This window comes from Ursus arctos, unplaced genomic scaffold (genome assembly GCF_023065955.2).
Source record: "Ursus arctos isolate Adak ecotype North America unplaced genomic scaffold, UrsArc2.0 scaffold_3, whole genome shotgun sequence".
Classification (NCBI taxonomy): domain Eukaryota; kingdom Metazoa; phylum Chordata; class Mammalia; order Carnivora; family Ursidae; genus Ursus; species Ursus arctos.
The window spans coordinates 101,664,796-101,686,991 of NW_026622985.1; the positions used below are offsets into that span (position 1 = coordinate 101,664,796).

At 50.5% G+C, this 22,196-nt stretch overlaps 1 protein-coding gene across 1 annotated transcript in view; it reads right to left on the reverse strand.

Moving 5' to 3' along the window:
* PTPRN2 (protein tyrosine phosphatase receptor type N2) overlaps nt 1-22,196 on the reverse strand; it is a 742,666-nt gene that overhangs the window by 464,140 nt on the left and 256,330 nt on the right. Inside the window, exons 7-9 of the mRNA XM_057304523.1 lie at nt 20,531-20,743; nt 19,290-19,330; nt 15,687-16,066 (exon numbers count right to left, since the gene is read on the reverse strand). Of these exons, the coding sequence (XP_057160506.1) occupies nt 15,687-16,066; nt 19,290-19,330; nt 20,531-20,743 (634 nt within the window). The remainder of the gene's footprint in view (nt 1-15,686; nt 16,067-19,289; nt 19,331-20,530; nt 20,744-22,196) is intronic.

Genomic DNA, 22,196 nt, shown 5'->3' on the forward strand with positions numbered 1-22,196 from the left:
AGCCCCTCGTACGCCCCACACCCACAATGCCACAAAGGGCTTCCTTCTCTCATCCTGGCCCCAACAAGGCCTCCCCAATTCTAACCAGTGGGCCCGCGAGTCTCCCTCCTTTTCCTAAAGCTCCCTCTGTTCTGATGCAGAAGCACCCAGACCACCACCTATTACGGACACTCTCTTAACTATGTCACATGGTTTCATCCTATTCCCATCTCCAGACTGCAGACTCGGCGAACGCACAGACTACATCTTGTCCTTTCTTGTACCTCCAAAGCCTACTGCTCCATGCTGAACATAAACCATCTTCCCAACCAGGTTTGCTACCAGATTCCATGAATTCTGCTCTAGCCTATTTTAAACCGAAGGGTGACATCATGTGCTGGGAAACCCAGAGGCTTTATCACGAGTCCCGGCCCCACTTTAGCCTCATGAGTTTCTACTGACCCCACATTCCTTCACCCCAATGCATACAGTTAACACTTGAATCCATAAGATTATTTAAAACAGCCTTAAAGATAACGATGAAATCTACCAGAATATGTGTATGAACCCGCTTGCCTCCGCAAGGAGACCCCTGATCACACGAGCTGTGTGACGAGCACCGCAACCCCTCCCACGGGATGTAGCACGGAGCGCAAATGGCTTACGACGATAGCGGGTCCGGTCAATAGTTAGACCAATAAGATGGTGCTGATTGTGCTCAAAATGAGCATGCAGTTATTTCTATTTTATTTTTAAAATACATGGCCATCATCTGTCATTTCATGGTCTGAACTTCCTTAGAAAGCCGTTGGAGTTAATCTCAAAAATCAATGGACGGATATGGCACATGCAATTTCATCTGTGTGTCTGTGACAGCTGTCACCCTGATTACCTGGACACCTGATTTGGCCGTGGAGGGAGAGACGCTAGCCGCGCCACTCCTCACTGCCTGCCTCGACATCTAGTGGCAGGGAGGGTTTTCAAAAGCTAGACGCTATCTCCTCTAATGCTTTTCTACTCCGAAGCACGGCAACATGTTAATACGACTGCAGAATTGTTTGGAGTCAGATGCCCCTGGGGACCTGCTAAAGAAGCAAAACAGGAGAAAATCTAAAGCACTCACACCATTCACTTGATGGGAAGCCCATACGAGAAGTGACAGTACCCGTTTTCCATGATGGCCTCAATGCCACGCACAGCAGTGTGGACTTTCACGGTGCCCTGAAATCATCATGGGAATGAGAAGACAGATGAAAAATTAGAAAAATTGTTATGTTAGATGGTGAAGGAGTTGTGGAGAGCCACTCTAAAAAAAGAGAGTAGTGGCTGATGGGTGAGGAACGTTGGGGGCTGCGGAAGCCCTTGAAGGTTCTCCTTACACTCACCACTGTGCTGAGACCGCACACAACAGTCTCACATAATGGTCACAACAGACCTGTGAGTAAGGTACTGCTGTGAACCTCATTTTAAAAGACTGGAAACTGAGACTACAGAAAATAATCCATGCCCCAGGACATGCCACCAGTAAGTCCCAAAACCTAAACGTTACTGTCAGCAAGGCTGTGATGCGGGTTTCCAGGCTATGGCGCAAGCCCAGGTAACAGCTGCATCCTTACCTGCGTTTTACCTTAACCACACTGAAGAGTGTCTGCACCCATCATTTCTCCAGGTACTATTTTGGCAACAGAGTTTCTGTCTCTTCCTTACGGGCCCAAGTGGTCCTGCCAAGCAGACACCTATGTCTAGGACCCTATGTTCAAGAGCTGACCACTGCTGCTTCACATCCTGATTTCGGATATTTTACTACTCATTCAAAAATTCACCAAAGGTAGGGAACTAAATGATTGATGGATTGCAAAATGTTATCAGTCAACTCTGATACAAACTTTTTTGATGAGGTATTTTAAACCAATGGATAAAATGAGGTTTTCATGGGATTCCCCAATTATTCTAGCTATCCCCTCTATATTGTTTTTAACAAATAATGATATTTATTCTATTTAAATAATCTTATAAGCTAGTTACACTTTTGCTAACCCATAGGAATTCTCCCTAATGCAGAGAAAAGGCATTTCTGATGAGGGAAAATAAGAGAGGAGCTGCCATGATTCAAAATCCCACTTTGATTCAGTATCACCTTTCTTTCCTGCAGAGAAATAAAACCCAATGTTTTCTGGAGAATGAGTGAGTAAGCTCATGGTAATTTGTGCAACCAAACTCGTTCTTCTGACTGCTGACCCCACAGCTTCTCGAGTACACGCAAATTCATCTGGAGGTGCCAGTAACCCTGAATCACTCTTACTAGTAAAGTTGTTGACAGCCACCAACTCTTCACAGGTAAAAAATCAGTTGGTGAAAAACCATTGTATTCCAACAACTTCAAGATGAGACTATACTTCTCACCATAAGTATATTTATTTCTCTAAAGTTTTGGGGAAAATATTTGCCAACAGCTTAATACAAATCTAAGTACACAGTGTCTTAGAGTTAGTTTTAAGGAAAGTGTATTGACATAAAAAAGATAAAATGAGGAAGACAGTACAAAAATATAGAGCTTTAGTACATATTCAAAGTTGTTAGCAGCTTGAAACAGGCTGTTCTAAACATATGGTATTTCATGTAAGCCTAATAGTAACCACAAAACAAAAGCCTATAATATGTACACAAAAGAGAAAGAGAAAGAAATGTAGGCACACCACTACAGAAAATCATCAAATCACAGAGGAGGAAAGAAAGGGAAAGGAACAAAGGAATCGCCAAACAGCCAGAAAATAATTTACTAAATGGCAAAATGAAGCCCATACTTAACAGTAATTACTTTAAATGTAAATGGAGTAAAATCTCCGACAAAAGACACAGGTGGCTGAATGGATAGGAAAAAAACCCAACAATGCCCAACTTCATGCAGCCTACAAGAGACTCGCTTCAGCACTGAGGACACCAACAGACTTAAAGTGAAGGGATGGAGAAAGACAGTCCATGAAAAGGGAAACCAGAGGAGAGCAGGGGTAGATAAACTTTTGTTAGACAAAACAGACTTTAAGCCAAAGATTGTTAACAAGAAACAAAAAAGATTAGTATGTAATAATAAAGAGGCCAGTTCATCAAGAGGATACAACACTTGTAAATATTTATGCATGCAACATAAGAGTCCCTAAATACATAAACAAATATCAACATATCTGAAGGGAGAAATAGACATTAAAATAATAATAGGGACCAGAAGGACCTAACAGATACATGAAGGACTTTACACCCAGTAGCAGCAGAATACACATTTTTCTCATGTACACATGGAACATTCTCCAGGACAGATCACATAACAGGCCACACATAAGTCTTAATAAATTTAAGAAGTTTGAGATGATATCATGCATCTTTTCCAACCACAATGCTATGAAATCAGAAATCAATTATAAGAAAACTGGAACATTCACAAATACATGGAGATTAAGTGATATACTTCTGAACAACCAATGAGTCAAAGAAGAAATAAAAAACACCTGAGACCAGTGAAACTGGAAATGTAACACACCAAAGTGTGTGGGACGTAGAACAGAGTTCTAAGAGGAAAGTTTATTGTGATGAATGCCTGCATTAAGAAAAAAGAAATATCTCAAATAAATAACTTGAATTTACAACTCAAGAAACTAGAAAAAGCAGCATAAGGGAAGGCCAAAGTTAGCAGAAGGAAGGAAATAATAAAGATCAGAACAGAAATAGATGAGAAACAAACTGAGGGCCTCAGAGGGGAGGGGGGTGGGGGAATGGGATAGACCGGTGATGGGTAGTAAGGAGGGCACGTATTGCATGGTGCACTGGGTGTTATACGCAACTAATGAATCATTGAACTTTACATCGGAAACCGGGGATGTACTGTATGGTGACTAACATAATATAATAAAAAATAATTTAAAAAAAAAAAGAAATAGATGAAATAGACTGAAAAGACTATTGAAAATAAGGAGAGCACGTGTTGTGATGAGCACTGAGTGTTATATGCAACTAATGAATCACTGAACACTACATCAAACACTAATGATGTACTATATGGCGGCTAACTGAACATAATAAAAAAAAGGAAAAGATAAATGAAACTAGGAGCGGTTTTTTTTAAAAGATAAATAAAATGGATAAACCTTTGGCTAGATTAATAAGAAAAAATAAATAAATAAAATCAGAAATGAAAGAGGAGACATTACAACTGATGCCACAGAAATACAACAGGTCATAAAAAACAACTATGAACAATTATATGCCAACAAATTGACTACCAAGAAGAAAGGGTAAATTTCTGGAAACATCCAACTGACCGAGCTTGAACAGTGAAGAAAGAGAAAATCTGAAGATGCCAACAAGTAAGGAGACTAAGCCAGTAAACAAACACCTGCCAACAAAGAAAAGCCCAGGATCAGATGGCTCCACGGATGAGTTCTACCAAACATCCTGAGAAGAATCAGTACCAATCCTTCTCAAACTCTTCCTAAAAACAGAAGAGGAGGGAACACTTCCAAGCTCATCTTACAAGGCCAGCATTATCTTGATACCAGTCAGACGCCACAAGAAAAGCAAGCTACAGGACAATACCCCTGATGAAACATAGATGCAAAATCTACAAGTAAAATATTAGCAAAACAGATTCAACAATACATTAAGACAATCACACACCATGATCAAGTGGGATTTATTCCAAGGATGCAAGGATGGTTCAACATCGAACAAGTCATGATCATCTCAGTAGAAGCAGGAAAAGCACATGACAGAATTCAACATCCATTCATGAAAAGAACTCAACAGAGTGCGTATAGTGGAAATGGCAGTGCAGCCCACTGGAACCTTGCCAGAAGCCCCATGGATAGAACACTCTGGGAATTGTAGTGAAATGTCCAGGTCAGTTCATAGCACAGAAGGTATTTTGCAGGTCGGCCTCACAGTGCAAAGAGAGCAAGGAGGGGGAACAGAGCTGAAGGAATGGCCCAGTGGCCAGCACACCTGCTGACCATTGTCCATACATCCACTGTACCCACCTTCCATCATCCATTCTCTACTCAGTAGCAGAGGGATCTGGGAGAGTGGGACCCTGACCACACCACTTGCCTGTTGTCCTCTAGTGGTGTCCCATATCTGCTGGGGGCAAGGACCCAAATCCTTGCTGGGGCCCTGAGGCCTTGCCAGCCTCTCCCATGCTTACAGACCCCACCTTCCCCCAGCCTTATTTCAGCTCCTTAAAGGTCCACGCTCCTCCTGATGTAGGCCCTTTGCAAATGCTCTTCTCCCTGGAACATGATTTCCTTCCCACCCACCTGCCCACTACAGAGCTCGAAAGGGACTTCTACGTAATTCGAATCCAGGAGGGCGTGCTGGAATTCAGTAACCCGTGGCCAGCTCTTCTAGTAAGACATTCTTTTTTTATTTAAGTCATTGTCTCAAGTAAGCCAATAATCCACAACTGAGCTACATTAGGACACTACTTCTTCCCATTCTTCCTTTTCCGTCTGCCTTCATTTGTCATGGGCAGTTTACTTCTATTTTGACAGCCTAGCAAATCTCTTCTTTTCATATTTTTCTCTCTTGTTCTTACTCCCTCCCATGTAGGAGTGATATTTAAACTGCTTAACTCAGACAGATTTAATTGGAGGTCAACTTATAAAGCAGATGACGCTTTTCAAAAATCAATTGCCGTGGTTAGGCTCTGAAGGTCCCTGGAGAGCTCTACTATGGACTTTTTTCTGAAGAGGAAAAGCAAAGCTTCCCCAACAAGTACAGAAGTCCAATACCAAACCGGGCTGTACAACTACGATGACAGAGATGTACAAATGCCAGAGGAGGTGAGGCTGCAGACACGTGGGCACAGACAGACAGGGACACAGCTGAAACAAACAATACACACATGAAGGCTGAGGGTAGACTGGGCGCAGGTCCGGGTGCAGACACGGAGATTCACGTGAGCATGTGGGCAGATACTGATACACGTAATTAGATGAGGTACACTTCTGGGTGCAGGTGAAAGTGCAGATGCAGATATGCAGATCAGGGATACAGATGCAGGTACAGACGCAGGTACATACGGACACAGATGGACACGGATGGATAGAGATCGAGGTAGACAGTACAGATGCACTGTAGCCACGCATGTGGATACACTGACATAGGTGTAGACGTACAGATATTGAAGGACACACAGTTACGCACAGTCATGGGTGGATGATGTAGACGTGGTATGGATACAGGTGTACGTAGAGAGATGTAGGTGTGGACACAGACGTGCAGACAGGTATGGATGGTGACCCCCTTGCTGCCATCAGATGTCACTATGGCTCAAAGAGTCCCAACATGGTCAGAACCTTCTGAGACCCTCTTGCATTTCAAGCATCTAGGCTGAGCTGCACAACTAACCTGTAGCAGTCAGACTCTAAGGACAAGCACAGGGCAAACAGAGTGTTAAAGGCCCAGGTCCCAGGCTCGGTCAGAGTGGGCTGGGCTATTCCTCCCTGCCCCCCCCCCCACCAATTTCACCCTTTACCACAACAGACAGCATCAGATGTGGGAAAGGGGGCTCACCACAGTCCATTTAAAGAGCCCCTTCCTGGCATAGCATCATTCTTCTGGCATCCTCCAACTGGCTAGACATGGCCAAGCCAACTCAGAAGCCATTTGGTCAAAGAGGCCTGGAAGTGTTAACACCCATCATATCTGCACTTTCGTGGTATTTTCACATGTTGTCTACCACCATAGCTAGAGGTCAGACAAATTTGAAATTTCCTCCAGTTCTAGAATTCCAGCCAATAACAGACATCAAAATCCCACACATCACTCTAACCTCAACAAATGAGATGAAAGTGGGCCTACGGAATCAGAGGCATCGAAGACTGGACAGTCAGTGCTGTGAACCTTATCTGGATCCTGACTCAAAATGCCAACAAACCAAGTTCTGACATGGATGTGACAACAGAGCTGAACGCAGGCTCGACGCCTGATTCTACTAAGGCTTGACGATGTTAAAAAGAAGGATCCTTATATTTTAGAGCTATTTCGCAGAATGTTTCCAGGAAAGTAGGGTTTGTTTGAAAGCAGCATGAGAGGTGGGAGTAAAGGGGGTGTGGATGGGGTGAGGCTGGGCCTGGGCCATTATCTCTGTGCACGTTCAAAGTCCTGCACTAGAAAGAGCGAGACACAAATCCATCCACTGCGTCACGGAAGACACGAAACTGAACAGCTAGGGAAGCCTGTTGGACGAGGTACCTGGGGACAGGCCAGGCTTGTGAGCCCGAGGCCTTGCGGGCATGGTGGGTCGGTCCCAGGACAGGGGCCTGGGCGCCTGCAGCGTGACCATGAGAGGACTGTCACGATTCCAGTGTTTCCTTCAGGGCAGGTCTGGGGAGCGATGGTGCCCCCGACACCGATGTCAGGAGGAGTTTCTAAATAGAGCCTCTACTTAGAAGCAAAAGCCTTATTGCCAGTACTTTTTAAAACTCCACTCTGACTTTGGACTTGTGTTACATTCTGATCCTCAAGCTGCCTTGGAGAACCTTCAATTATATTCATTTTCTTAGAATTTACCAAAAGCTCCTTCATGGTGACTCTTCGACTAATGCTGAGCTGAAGTCTCGACGGTTCCAGGAGCCCCACCCCCCCTGCTCCCAGTTCCTCGACATCATCTGGCAGCACTGGGAGGGCCAAGACACCCAGAGCAGCCCCTCCTGTGAGAAGCGTGACATCTGCGTGCAGGAGGGGGTATGCGTCGCTGGAGCATCCGCGGTTTCCCGGTGGCCAGAGGGAAGGTTCAAGAAGGGGCAGGGCTGCACGTGACGAGGGGCCCTGACTCAGCCTGGGGCATCAGGAGGGCTCCCCAAGGAGGAGTTCAGGAGCAGTGCATACCAGGGAAGCAGCACTCCAGCGTGGGAGGAATGCACACAGGGCCCCGTGACAGCCCCGCATATTCTGGGAGCAGGGAGGAGGCGGGCTTGGCAGAGCACCAGGGTGTGGAAGCAGGGAGAGGACGTCTGCAGAGCGCACACGGCTCGGGGTCCCGTCAGGCCTTGGGCCCCTATCTCAAAGGCAGTGGAAGCACTGCGAAGTCTGAAGAGGAGAGAGTGACAGTCAGATTTAGGTGATGGAGAATTCTGCTGGGGTTCAACGTGCATAACAGACTGGGTGGGGAAAGGCGGAGGGGATGCAGGCACCAATAAAAAAAGAGGTCTCTGCAGCCAACAGCACAAGAGCAGACAATCACCGAGAGCAGGACGGGGACAGCGATGAGGAGTGGCCAGGCGGAGAGATCCTCACAGCGTCGAGGTGGCAGGGAAGGTGGTGCCAGTGCTGGTACCACCCCAGGCATGAGCCCTGGAGGAGGAAGCATGGCGTCGGGGCCACTGGAGATGGTGACTGTGCCACCATGCTGAGCTTCGGGCTTCTTTCCCATGCCCAGGGGGACGTGGGGTGGTCCCAGGAGCACAGCAAGGGAGGCATCTTCGAGGACGAGAAGGCTGGGCATGCTCTGGAAGAATGGAGCGGCCTCAGACCACTGCTGCAGACAGTGGACGGGGAAGTCGCTGGCTCGGGCAGCGCCAGGCAGAGGGAATGAGAGGGAGGGCAGACGGCCAGGAGCTGCTGAGTCGGCAGATGGAATTTTGTGGCTGACAGGAGGAGGCAGTGAGCGGGGAGTCAGGAAAAGTTTATGGGAAAAACCTAGTCCAAGTTATGATACAAGGTTCTGAGAGTCTTTAATTCACAGGCTGGGGGACCCACGCACTTAAAGCTGTTTGCATTCTCTCTGGATAAAGCGAAACCTTAGGGTTCTGGGCGTCTCGCCGGGTAGCTTTGCATGCATCCTCGTTTGAACTTCAAAACAGCCCCTAAGTTACACTGAGTGTGTCTGGCTTCCTTAAGGGAGAATTACACTGGGCTCGTCCTGGATCGCCCCCCACACAGCAGGTACCCAGTAAGCCTGTGCTGATGTCACAGGCAGGGGTGCCTACAGACAGGCCAGAGCCGGACCGCGACCCAGGGCTCAGAGACCGCTGTTCACCATCTGGTCACGGACATTCCCCACAACTACCAACCCTGCACTCGGGGATTGTAGATCTGGAAACGTGTTGTTTCTCTTCTTCTTGTTTACTGTGTGAGCAAACGTGACTATTTTTACTCATTGGCTACACGCACCCACACTAACATCTCAGGCGACAAGGAATCCGTCACACTGCACGTGGTCTCTTGAGACAAACGAAGGAGATGAGTGGTGACGCAGCAGCGAACTCGTCACATTCAGGAAAGACCCCTAGAGGACAGCAGCTGCACTTCCTGAACAGAAAGTTCGAACACATCATCTGAGACGTGGTCTGAGGGTGGAACAGAATAAACGAAACCTACGGACAGCACGACGACAGAATCTGTCCACAAACCTGTTAAGATCTCTTTTCTCCAACAAGGAAGGGGAAACAGGCAAGGATACTGGTCCACCCCTGTCCCCGCATCCTCATCCATCTTGCCTGCAGTCTCCATGGGCCCCGCAGCCCGGGCGCAGCTCCGAGGGCTCCGTGGGCAGCCAGGGGTCTCTGCACAGGCAGGGGTAGACGACTGGACTGCCCCTGTTGCTCAGCTGTGACCCTTCCTCTCCCACCACACTCACCTCAGGGACACAGCACGTCACTCCTGAGCACATGGGTTTTTACATTTTCAAGTTAGTGACGGAAAAGCAATGTCCTCCCACGAGGGCTCTCAAAGTCACCTGATTCTCAGTTTAGAGAACTGATCTAGAAAGACGTGTTTGACAGGAAGGGGAGTGGGCCGTGTGCCCACGTGTGAGGCCTCTTCTTGCTCATGCACGAGCCTCTGGGAGCGGGCACACGTTCACTGAGGACTCACTGCTGAGCCTTCTTCCAGACTTGGATTCCCAAAACCCTTAAGGCTCACCAGGGAAGAGACGGTAGAACCATGCCTGCCGTCTGGGTGGCATCTCCATAAAGGGCGTCAGGCTGAGTCCCCGTCAGGGCCGTGCCACTGGGAACGGCAGCCACACCGAGCTGCCTGTGGTGCAGGTCGTGACGCAGGAGACGTGTCAGCAGAAGATCGTTTGTGGTATTGCCGGTGGGCATGTCCCAGGCAAGAGTTTTAGGGGAAGGAAACACTGGAGAAAACTTAAGACTAGCCTACCCCTTTCAGAACACTGACAGGTGTCGGAGGCCCGCTCCACTTCCGGCACTTTCCTCCAGCACCCTGGCCCAAGGTCTCCGTGCTCCAGCCCTGCAACCTTCTCCCCGACTCAAGTTCCATTATTCCACGGCTCTTCCAGGTGGCGCCGTGCCCGCTCTGTTCACGGCTCCCGGGCTAACGTCATCTATCACGATGGACCTGCTCTGCCCCAGGGCGGCTCTCCGAGAATCGACACTCTTCCCAGCAGCCCTTGGGGTGCAGCCTGAGAGGTGAGGGAGTCACGCAGTTGCCGCTGGCGCGCAGCCTCCGCCCGGCCCCCGACAGCCCGCCGCATGGGCCATGTTCACCCCTCCAGGGCTGAGGAGCAAATGGGGACCGAAGCTTTGCCACAGCAGCAGGCCTTCCGGGTGATCCGTGTGGGACGGCGGGGCTCTTGACGGTCCACGCAGAAGCCGCCCGCGGCCCATGGGGACACCGGCATCACCGTGTGCCGCATCAGCCTGGCGGCTGCTTTACTCCCACTTCTCAGCCTCCACAGGTGCTCGCCTCTCCAAAGCCAGTCTCGTCACTCGGGCGTCCTTCCACAGGAATACACCGCAAACACAAAGGTGCCTGTAAGAGCCCACACCAGGAGAGCCACAGGCTCTCATGCGTTCCTTTAGGGGACGTAAAACGCGGTTTCTCCTTTGTGGAGACACAAACGGCTCCCTTTGGCTTCAAATTCACCTCCAAGCGCCGGCTCACCTGAAGTTGAAACCCTTCTAAAATCACCCGTGGGGGACAGGGACGGCCGTCTCGAACTGCAGCCAGTCTGGGCGGGTCCGTCCAGGGTGTAAAGAGGGTAAGAACGTGCACAGCAAAGGGTGAGACGGTGCTGTCCATCAGAAAGCATAAGACACAGAACAGTGGGAAGCTAAGCCCCACAGGGAGGACGTGTGTCAGTGAGATCACACCAGGTACAGGTCACACTCCTCCTCCTTCTTAGGGGACAAACAGGTATACAGACGTCCTTTTTTAAGGAATGGCATCAGATTCTCATCAATTAATAGCTGATCTATTAAGGCTTAAGCTGAGATCTGGCGAAGTCTTGCCCTAGAGAATCCCAAATTATCAATTAATCTGATAACAGAGGCAGAAACTGCAACCTCTCTAAGAGGGAGGGAGCATAATCTCGTAGTGACAAAGAGTAAGAATTAGTGACACAAAGCCATATTATCTGCGTCATATATCTTTCATCCAAGTGAGGCAGGAAAAGAAAAAGGGAAGTGAACCATGACAGTGATTTTTTCTCTGACCCACGCTACAGCAAATGCTCAAGTCCCCAAGGTCTGGCCCGGGAGAGCGCTACAGGAAAATAAACCTCTGAATGCAAAGAAAAACCCGACCCTAACAGTGGCCTCGTCTTCTCTGGGGAGGCCGGGGGCGAGAGGAAATGCCTGATGTGACACAATGTGGTCGTCTTCCTCCGAGAGCCCCCCCGAGGCAGAGGATGGTCACATGGATCGTCCTGCTCTACAGGCACCGCGCTCTGCTGTCACGGTGACACAAGGCTGCCACTTGGAAGAGCCTTTCAGAGGATGAGACCCCTTTCCCAGCCCTGTTGTGGGGTGTCTGCCCTGCTTGTGCTGCCACTGAGACCAGGACCCAGAAGGAAGAGCCGCAGTGGCGTCTCCCTGCGAGCAACCTCACCGCACTCTGGGGATGGGCCCTGCGTGTCGGGACTGCATACCACTGATGTCCTGGTGCAAGAAAGAGGGCTCCCCGAGCACCTGCACATGGCACACACACGTGCACACAGATACCCACAGGTGAACACAGACACACACACACGTGCACACAGATACCCACAGGTGAACACAGACACACACACACGTGCACACCGATACCCACAGGTGAACACAGACAACACACACACGTGCACACAGATACCCACAGGTGAACACAGACACACACGTGCACACAGATACCCACAGGTGAACACAGACAACACACACACGTGCACACAGATACCCACAGGTGAACACAGACACACACACGTGCACACAGATACCCACAGGTGAACACAGACACACACGTGCACACAGATACCCACAGGTGAACACAGACACACACACGTGCACACAGATACCCACAGGTGAACACAGACAACACACACACGTGCACACAGATAGCCACAGGTGAACACAGACACACACGTGCACACAGATACCCACAGGTGAACACAGACAACACACACACGTGCACACAGATAGCCACAGGTGAACACAGACACACACGTGCACACAGATACCCACAGGTGAACACAGACAACACACACACGTGCACACAGATACCCACAGGTGAACACAGACACACACGTGCACACAGATACCCACAGGTGAACACAGACAACACACACACGTGCACACAGATACCCACAGGTGAACACAGACACACACACGTGCACACAGATACCCACAGGTGAACACAGACACACACACGTGCACACAGATAGCCACAGGTGAACACAGACACACACACATGTGCACACAGATACTCACAGGTGAACACAGACACACACACATGCACACAGATACCCACAGGTGAACACAGACACACACACGTGCACACAGATACCCACAGGTGAACACAGACACACGTGCACACCGATACCCACAGGTGAACACAGACACACACACACGTGCACACAGATACCCACAGGTGAACACAGACACACACACGTGCACACAGATACCCACAGGTGAACACAGACACACACACGTGCACACAGATACCCAGAGGTGAACACAGACACACACACACATGCACACAGATACCCACAGGTGAACACAGACACACACATGCACACACAGATACCCACAGGTGAACACAACACACACACATGCACACACAGATACCCACAGGTGAACACAGACACACACATGCACACACAGATACCCACAGGTGAACACAACACACACACATGCACACACAGATACCCACAGGTGAACACAACACACACACGTGCACACAGATACCCACTGGTGAACACAACACACACATGTGCACACAGATACCCACAGGTGAACACAGACACACACATGCACACCCACACCCACAGGTGAACACAGACACACACACGTGCACACAGATACCCACTGGTGAACACAACACACACACGTGCACACAGATACCCACAGGTGAACACAGACAACACACACACGTGCACACAGATACCCACAGGTGAACACAACACACACGTGCACACAGATAGCCACAGGTGAACACAGACACACACATGCACACCCACACCCACAGGTGAACACAGACACACACACGTGCACACAGATACCCACTGGTGAACACAACACACACATGTGCACACAGATACCCACAGGTGAACACAGACACACACATGCACACCCACACCCACAGGTGAACACAGACACACACACGTGCACACAGATACCCACAGGTGAACACAGACACACACATGCACACCCACACCCACAGGTGAACACAGACACACACACGTGCACACAGATACCCACTGGTGAACACAACACACACACGTGCACACACATACCCACAGGTGAACACAACACACACGTGCACACAGATAGCCACAGGTGAACACAGACACACACATGCACACCCACACCCACAGGTGAACACAGACACACACACGTGCACACAGATACCCACTGGTGAACACAACACACACATGTGCACACAGATACCCACAGGTGAACACAGACACACACATGCACACCCACACCCACAGGTGAACACAGACACACACACGTGCACACAGATACCCACTGGTGAACACAACACACACACGTGCACACAGATACCCACAGGTGAACACAGACACACACGTGCACACACAGATACCCACTGGTGAACACAACACACACACATGCACACAGATACCCACAGGTGAACACAGACACACACGTGCACACACAGATACCCACAGGTGAACACAGACACACACATGCACACACAGATACCCACAGGTGAACACAGACACACACGTGCACACCCACACCCACAGGTGAACACAGATAACACACACACACGTGCACACAGATACCCACAGGTGAACACAGACACACACACGTGCACACACACATGCACATAGACAACACACACACACGTGCACACACAACCCAGCAATAGTTCCCACGGGAGGGAAAGATCCACAAAAGGGCTTCTGACGATTCAGAGTAAGTAATCATTAGCGCGGTTTGCGTCACAAAGGAACTGAGGCGGCTCGTGCCTTTGCTTCCACGGTCAGAGCTGTGCCCTCAGCAGGATGTGCTGTCCAAGTTCCCATTTGCTTCCCAGTAAGGCATGATTCTACGACACACACCCCGAGAGTTCCCGTTCCAAGGAAGGGACGACAGAGATGAATACACGGAGCTCATCCTCCAGGCAACGAGGTCAGAAATGGGAGGACACGTCTCAATAAAAAAGTACTTGAGCAAACAGAGTTGGCATTTTGGTGCGAGCTTGAAGAGTCAGCTGCTGAGGACTTCTCTAAAAACACAAGTAAAAACACCATGGACAGCTCAAGAGTCTTAAGTTTAAAGCTGGCTTTGATAGTGGTCTGCGGTTTGAGCTCAAAATTAAATATTTTCTGCCCCGTCGTGGTATACAACTATTGCTCACCGATGCCATTTGCAGTCTGCACTGTAACAACCGCGCCTGCACACTGGGGGAGTGAATTTTGTCGGGGGCGTGAGCACAGAGAGAAGGCATGCAGACCCAGCATGAGACACGGACCCCTCTCCACACCGTGCGTAATCACTGAAACGTGGGCATCTCGTGAGCTACTGATGAGGAAACGCCTGGATGACGGACACTACGCTGCAACAGCAGACTCCTACGCAGGTCTGTCTGCCACACACCTGCACCCACACCCACCCACCCCCCACACACACACACATGCAGGTGGACTGCCAGGCACGCTTTCCCCTTTGAAACACTGCTTCCATTACTTGAGGAAGACACGACATTTCTACAGAGCATGGTGTCAAAAGCCAGAGTCACTAGGGTTATGAGCTGATGAGCACCACGTGTCATCTGCTGGGTACACGCTGTGGGAACAGGGCCCCGCGATCCGTGCAGATGAGAATGAGGAGAAAGAGCGCCCTGTTACTACGCGCGTGTCTCCCCATCGGAAGGTGACTCATGTCCCAACACCTGGACTGCTTTGGTGTGAGGTGGATAAAACTGCTAGGGACCCAGCCGGCTCGGAGGCAGCACAGGCGCAGACCCCATCCCCCACGTCGCGGGGGCTGCTGCGTCCGTGTGCCCCGCGCTCTGGGCCACAGGTATGAGGACCACGCGCCGGGACGGGCTTTGTTCTGTGGAGAATCCCCCTCGCGCTCGGGCTCCTCAGTCACAGTACCAGGTGATGGAAAGTGGGCTCCCAGCTGCCCTCCTGCCCCGGCAACGCCACGAGTGCCTCCTCCTGCGTCTCCAGGTGAAGACGGGCGAGAATGAAAGCGCCCCCCCTCCACCCACCCGATGGACACCCGGAGAGAAAAACCAGAACCTTTACTTACTCGTTCCCGGTCACGATGTAGCCTTGCTCCTCCTGGGAAGGCCTGACCTCCAGCCGCAGGCCTTCACCAGGGCGTTCCCGGGCTCCGGCTGCAAGGCGGGCATCTTCCTGTGAGGGCCCCGGAACCCAGGTCTGGAACTTGCCAAAGCCACCCAACTTGGGCTCTGCAGGAGGCAGCCTCTCCAGCCGCTCCTTGGAGTAGGTCTGACTCCTCACGTCCTCCACTCCAGCGCTCTCCTCCTCCCAAGTCGGGGGCATCTCGGGGGTCTCTGACTTCTTCATCTCCATTTTGAAGGGCTCCATAAGAAGTGGGGTGGCAGGAAAGAGTCGGGACCCAGGATCTTGCAGGTGGTCCCCGAGTTCGAGGCTCAAACGACTGACCTGGCAGAAAGGAGGCTCAGTGAGATGGTGTTCAGGAGGAGTCGGTGGGCAGCCACAGGCAGGAGTTGGAGCTGTGCTGTCATGGCCACATGCAGAATCACATCTGGATGGGGCATGTTCGGCCAAGGGGAGGACGAGGGCCTCCGGCATCAGCATCACTCGGCAGTGCATCTGTCCATCTGTCTCTCTGTCTGTCTCTCCCACGCACATACACCTTTCTAAACAATCTGATTTTATAAAATCAGTGTAGCTGTTTGGCATCTATATTTTTTAAAAGAGCTCAGGTGGGGGGCGCCGGGGTGGCTCAGTCGGTTGAGTGCCTGACTCTTCATTTTGCTCAGGTCATGATGTCAGGGTTGTGAGATCGAGCCCCGTGTCGGGCTCTGCGCTCGGGGGATAGCCTGCTTGAGAATCTCTCTCTCCCTCTGTCCCTCAGTGTGGTCCCTCGGCTTCAGTGTGCTCTCTCTCTCTCAAATAAAATCTTTAAAAACAAACCAACAAAACAAAAACAAACAGCCTATGTGGATTCTGAGACCCCACTCTGCCCCTCCGGAACCAGTGCGTGCCCGACGATAACCGTACTACCTGCACTGAGCTCCTACAGGGCAAGAAGCCTCACCAGACACCTGACCTGCACGAACTCTCGGAGTCCTCACGATGCCCTGCGACTAGGAGCCGTCACGCCTGCCGCCATTGTCACAGGGACATGGAGACACCGGGAGTGAGCAGTCACAGGGACACTCACTGCAGCTCACAGCACCTAGGGGATCTGGGGTCCTCACAGCCCAGGCTTGCCCGTCCTGACCCCGCTTCCTGGACAAACTGGTGCGTAGAGCGATATCTGGACAGACGAACATCGTGCTACACGCTCAGCACTGACTCTACGCCAGGCACTGTGCTCAGGGCTCTCTGCACGCTCTCTCACTTAACTGCCACCTCAACCCGCGAGCACAGCCCTAGTTTTCTCTCTAGTCTGTAGACTCTGGGGCTTGCAGAGATTAATAGTGTGCCAAGATCACCGCGCAGTGATTGGCAGATTCAGAATTTGAGTGCCGTTCTCACTGATGCCAGAGACGCTGCCACTGGGCCACACGGCCTTCTGCGACCCTAGCACTGCTTCCCAGGGAAGCCAACGGTCCCTCCCGCGGCCGGCTGCTGGTGCCCAAGAAGGGAGGCTGTGCCCAGGGCACCTCCTCTCCAATATTATACTAGATGGACAGACGAAAAGCGGATGTACTTCCCATGTATCAAACACAAGACTTTCAGGAAACTAAGGAAGGACTATAAAGGAAAATAGTTATTCCCTTGTTGACTGGAAGTTGTACATAATTTTTCCTTTTGTGTTTTTAAATACTTAGAGAAAACAGTATTTTGATAAAAACATTTGCTCAAATTTGGATCCTGAAGGTGACAGTACATAGCATTTCAGTTACCAAGTAGGGGCGGAGCCTGTCCTCAGGCTTTTGAAAGAAAGGGAATGGTGTTTTCACTTGAACTGTGCTCCATGAGAGGAGGAAACAAAAGATGTTAACAAGTGAGAGCTCAGAAAATACAACACTCAGATGCCCTTTGGGAAAAACTGCTTGAAGGGCGCCTGGGTGGCTCAGTCAGTGAAGCGTCTGCCTTCAGCTCAGGCCATGATCCCAGGGTCCTGGGATCCAGTCCTGCACGGAGCTCTCTGCCCAGCGGGGAGTCAGCTTCTCCCTCTGCCTCTGTGCTCTCTCTTTCCCTCTCTCAAATAAATAAATAAAATCTTAAAAAAAAAGAAAGAAAGAAAGAAAAAATTGCTTGAAAATGTACCCCAAGTAACAAAGAAATGAATCAAAACTCAACTTGTTTAGGATGGAAAGGTGGGAGTATAAGAACCCTGAGGGTCCTCACAGAATCAACGTGGGTTGAAGTGTGTGCGCCCTGGAGACCCCGCAGCCCTGGCTCTGGTTGTGCTCAGCCACCACTGTCGGTGTCCCTCCACTTCCTAAGTTTAGACGTGTTCTTAGTGCCACATCTCCCTCCTCAACTGAGACAGAGTATCCCCCCATTTCCGATGGACGTTGAAGAGAATTGTTCATGTTTTCTTTTGCTACTTGCTAACAGGCATTCAACCAAAAATAACTAAGATAATCTGGAAAGAAAAGTACTAACCAAAAATAATTGTTTTGCACTCTACAAAAAAGGGTTTTGTAGAACCACATAATGCCACCGTCATTGCTTACTACTGATCTCCTGCATCTTTAAGACTTGTACTAATGAGCAAAGGTTCTTAAACAGGAAAAGCCAACAAACCACTGCGTGACTGGTGTCGCCTGTGACCGAGCCCTTTTTCAGACGGCCTTCCCAACCAGCGCTGTCCAACAGAGCCTCCAGCAATGATGGGGACGTTCTCTATCTGCCCCAACCAACCCCCGTATTACAAAGCAACACTGGAAATGTGGCAGCATAAGTGAAGAACTGAATTTGTATTTACTTAATTTCAATGAATGTAAATTTAAATAGCCACATTAGACAGTGCAGGTCTGAGTGACCCAGGACCTGTGAAGGTCTGCGCTGAATGAACCCCGGGAATCAGTACCCACGGGATGACCCCAAGCACACACAGCAGTCCGTACCCCCAGGACCCCGGGAATCAGTACCCACGGGATGACCCCAAGCACACACAGCAGTCCGTACCCCAGGACCCCGGGAATCAGTACCCACGGGATGACCCCAAGCACACACAGCAGTCCGTACCCCAGGACCCCGGGAATCAGTACCCACGGGATGACCCCAAGCACACACAGCAGTCCGTACCCCCAGGACCCCGGGAATCAGTACCCACGGGATGACCCCAAGCACACACAGCAGTCCGTATCCCCAGGACCCCGGGAATCAGTACCCACGGGATGACCCCAAGCACACACAGCAGTCCGTATCCCCAGGTAGGAAAATCCGAAGGGACATATTCATTTTTTAATTTGCATTAGCCACATTTTCCATCTTTCTACAATGGGTAAATATTACTATACAATCTGAAAGTAGACATTAGTATACATCAAAATTTACACCATTTTTTATGCTCTTTATAGTTTTTCCCAATTTGGGGATTATCAGAGTTTTTCTACGCGTGTCTGCAAAAACAAACCAACAACCCTTTGTATTTTGTCTGTGCTCCCAAACCATGAACAGAAAGATTGGCAGTGCAGCCCTAGCTCTACGGTTAACCGGACATGCGGGCGCCTCACCGTACCTCTTCGTCAACTCCACCTTCGCCGCGCGGCCCTCTGCCATCTGTGAACGACACAAGCATTATTAGAACCCTTGTGGAAAACGTCATCACGGGCATTGCAGCGCACAAAAGGACCAGAGAGTCCCAGACGGAAGGTCAGGCAGATGATGTCGGCCTAGTTCCTACTATAAAGTGAACCGTTACTGTTTATAGTACAATAGTAGTGTTCCGTAAACTTCGCGGAAGAGAGGGGTTTACCAGCTAAAAGACAGATGTGACGAACTGCATCGCCGGCCCCGGGGATCTGGGTGTTCTCCTGAGAGTTAGCTCACAGCCAGAAAACCCGCAGGGCCAGCAGCTGCTACTAGCTCCAGAAAAGCAACGGGAGGCGTCTACACCAGACCGCCTCAAGGTAACATGTCTTTGGAGTTCATTACTTTTCTACATCCCACCAGCAATGCCCAACAGCGCATAACTCGTGGACTCATGAAGCCCAAATGCCCAGGCACCTTCTAGACCCCTCCGCACCCTCAGAGAGGCACCTCGTGATTGCCTAACACAAAGCCTTGTCCTGCTGGAGCTCCGGTACCCTCGTCTGCATCCGGCCCCGCTTCCAGCTTCCAAGCAAGCCTTTGTCCCAGCCCACGGCGGAGAGAGACACGCGTCTTCTCACTTGTGTTTCTGGCACATATTTTGTGTGTGCCTACTGTGTGCAAGGCACTGAAATAGATGCTTTCATGTAGTTCCAGCGACTGAGAAGCAATCAGGCCCAGGTAAGGCCAATCATCAGGGGAGCCGCCGTGAGCGTGTGTGTGTGTGTGTGTGTGTGTGTGTGCGTGCGCACTCACACTGCGGGAGCACGTGGGATTCTCCACTCTCTCCCTGGAGCAGCCTCACAGGGTGGATGTGAGCCTCAAGCAGACATTCGAATGAAGCCTTTCCACTGTACTAGTCAAATATTTGACTCTATTCACTTGCACAATGCAAACAAAAACACTTTCCATCGCTCCTGTTTTTTTCTAACTCCGAACCTCAGCACAGAAAGCAATTTGCCTTCCAACATAATTGCGCTGGTAGACTTAGCCTGTTAAGAAAGCTTTTAGAGGCAAAAGTTCAAACAGTTACAAACCGTTACTACAAATCCGCGTCTCCTCAGCAGAAGGAATGTTTAACAGCCTGGTGAACTGGGCCTCTGCACAGCCGCAGCCTCAACGCGCCCCGCGACCCCCACAAACGTACGTGACCGGGGCTGGGAGGCTCACCTGCCATGCCGTCTGCACCCTGCTTGCCAACGCTGGCCTCTCCTGGCTTTCCTGCAGCTCCTTTCTCGGCTCCTTGAAGCTCCCCTTGTGCACCCACACCCTGCACGGCGGTAGCAATCGCGTGGGCCATCTCGCCGAGGTCCAGGGGGCTCAGACCCTCCACGTGCGCCGGCTGCTTTCCCAGGTCCTTCAGGAGACTCTGGATGAGTGCTTCTGGGGGCACACACAAAAGCAAGCACAGATGACACCTCGGAGCAGCAGTCACCACTGGAACGAGGAGGCAAGGAGGGAAACGAGGGATCCCACACAGAGGCAGACCCCGCAAGCTCCGCAGAGAAACACGATTTAACAAGGAGCGGCAGAAGTTCTGTACGTGAAGAGCACAATATTTGCAATTTAAAAACTCACGGAATGGGCCTGGCAGCAGATTGGGCAACGGAGAACAATGGGCTAGTGAATTTCAAGATAGGTAACAGAAACTATTTTTATCTTAAGAACAAGGTAAAAAGGGGGCGCCTGGGTGGCTCGGTAGGTCAACCGTGCGCCTTCAGCTCAGGTCATGACCTCCAGGTCCTGGGATCAAGCCCTGTGTCAGGCTCCCTGCTCAGTGGGGAGTCTGCTTCTCCCTTTCCCTCTGCCTGCCGCTCCCCCTGCTCGTGCTCTCACTCTCAAATAAATAAATGAAATCGTTATTTAAAAAAATTTAAAAAGAATTGAGAAAGACTGAGTGGAAACTCGGTAACCTGCAGAACCACCTCAGGCACAGCAGACCACAAGCAGAGAGCAAGAAGGAAAGGGGAGAGAGAACGGGACCAAAAAACTAAAGGGAAAAAACCCCACGAACCTCCAGCAAGTCCCCGAAATTGCATTAACTTCAAAAGCCAAGGCACCAAGCAAATCGGACGAAGCACAAACACAGAGAGAACCACGCAGCAGCATCTCAGAAAAGTGAAGGTAAAGCAGACCCCTAACCGCACCCAGAGCTAAGACACATGTGAGGCGTGACGTGACGTGACGTGACGCGACGTGACGTGACGCAGGCAGGGGCTGACTTAAAGCAGAGAGGGCACGAGACACACCACATGTCTCGTGAGAATGACGTCTTCGACATAATTTGTAATTACAGATCTGATAACATACATATGAATGACATGTCTGAAGTGTTAAAAGAAAAAACATGTAATTCAGAAGTCTATGCCCAGTGAACACACCCTTCAAGCATGAGGGTGAGGGAAAGACACGTCCGTATTCTAAAAGGAGCTGAGCTGACGGGCCGCCAGCAGACCTGCACGACGAGACACACGGGGAGAGTGACCCTGGCTGGAAACGCAGGCCTGCAGAAGTGCTGACAAGTTCCCGAAGAGTAGCTACGTGGGTGCACCGGGACAACGGTCTTTCTCCGCCTCTTAATGCCATGAAAGGGCAGCTGACCTTTCGACAGGAAGAAGTAACTGCGTTTAATGCCCATCAAGGTGAGCTACGCGGCGCGGGAGGGTAACCGGAATGGGCTGCTGTACGGTTGATCTGCGTTTCCTGTGCGGTGTGTGCTGATCACTGTAGGTGGACTTAGCGTTGGGACCCTCGCTGGGGTGATGGGGCGTCTAACGGGTGTCAGTTACAAGTACACACACGTCAACACTCACTCATCTGTACACCTGGCACCCAC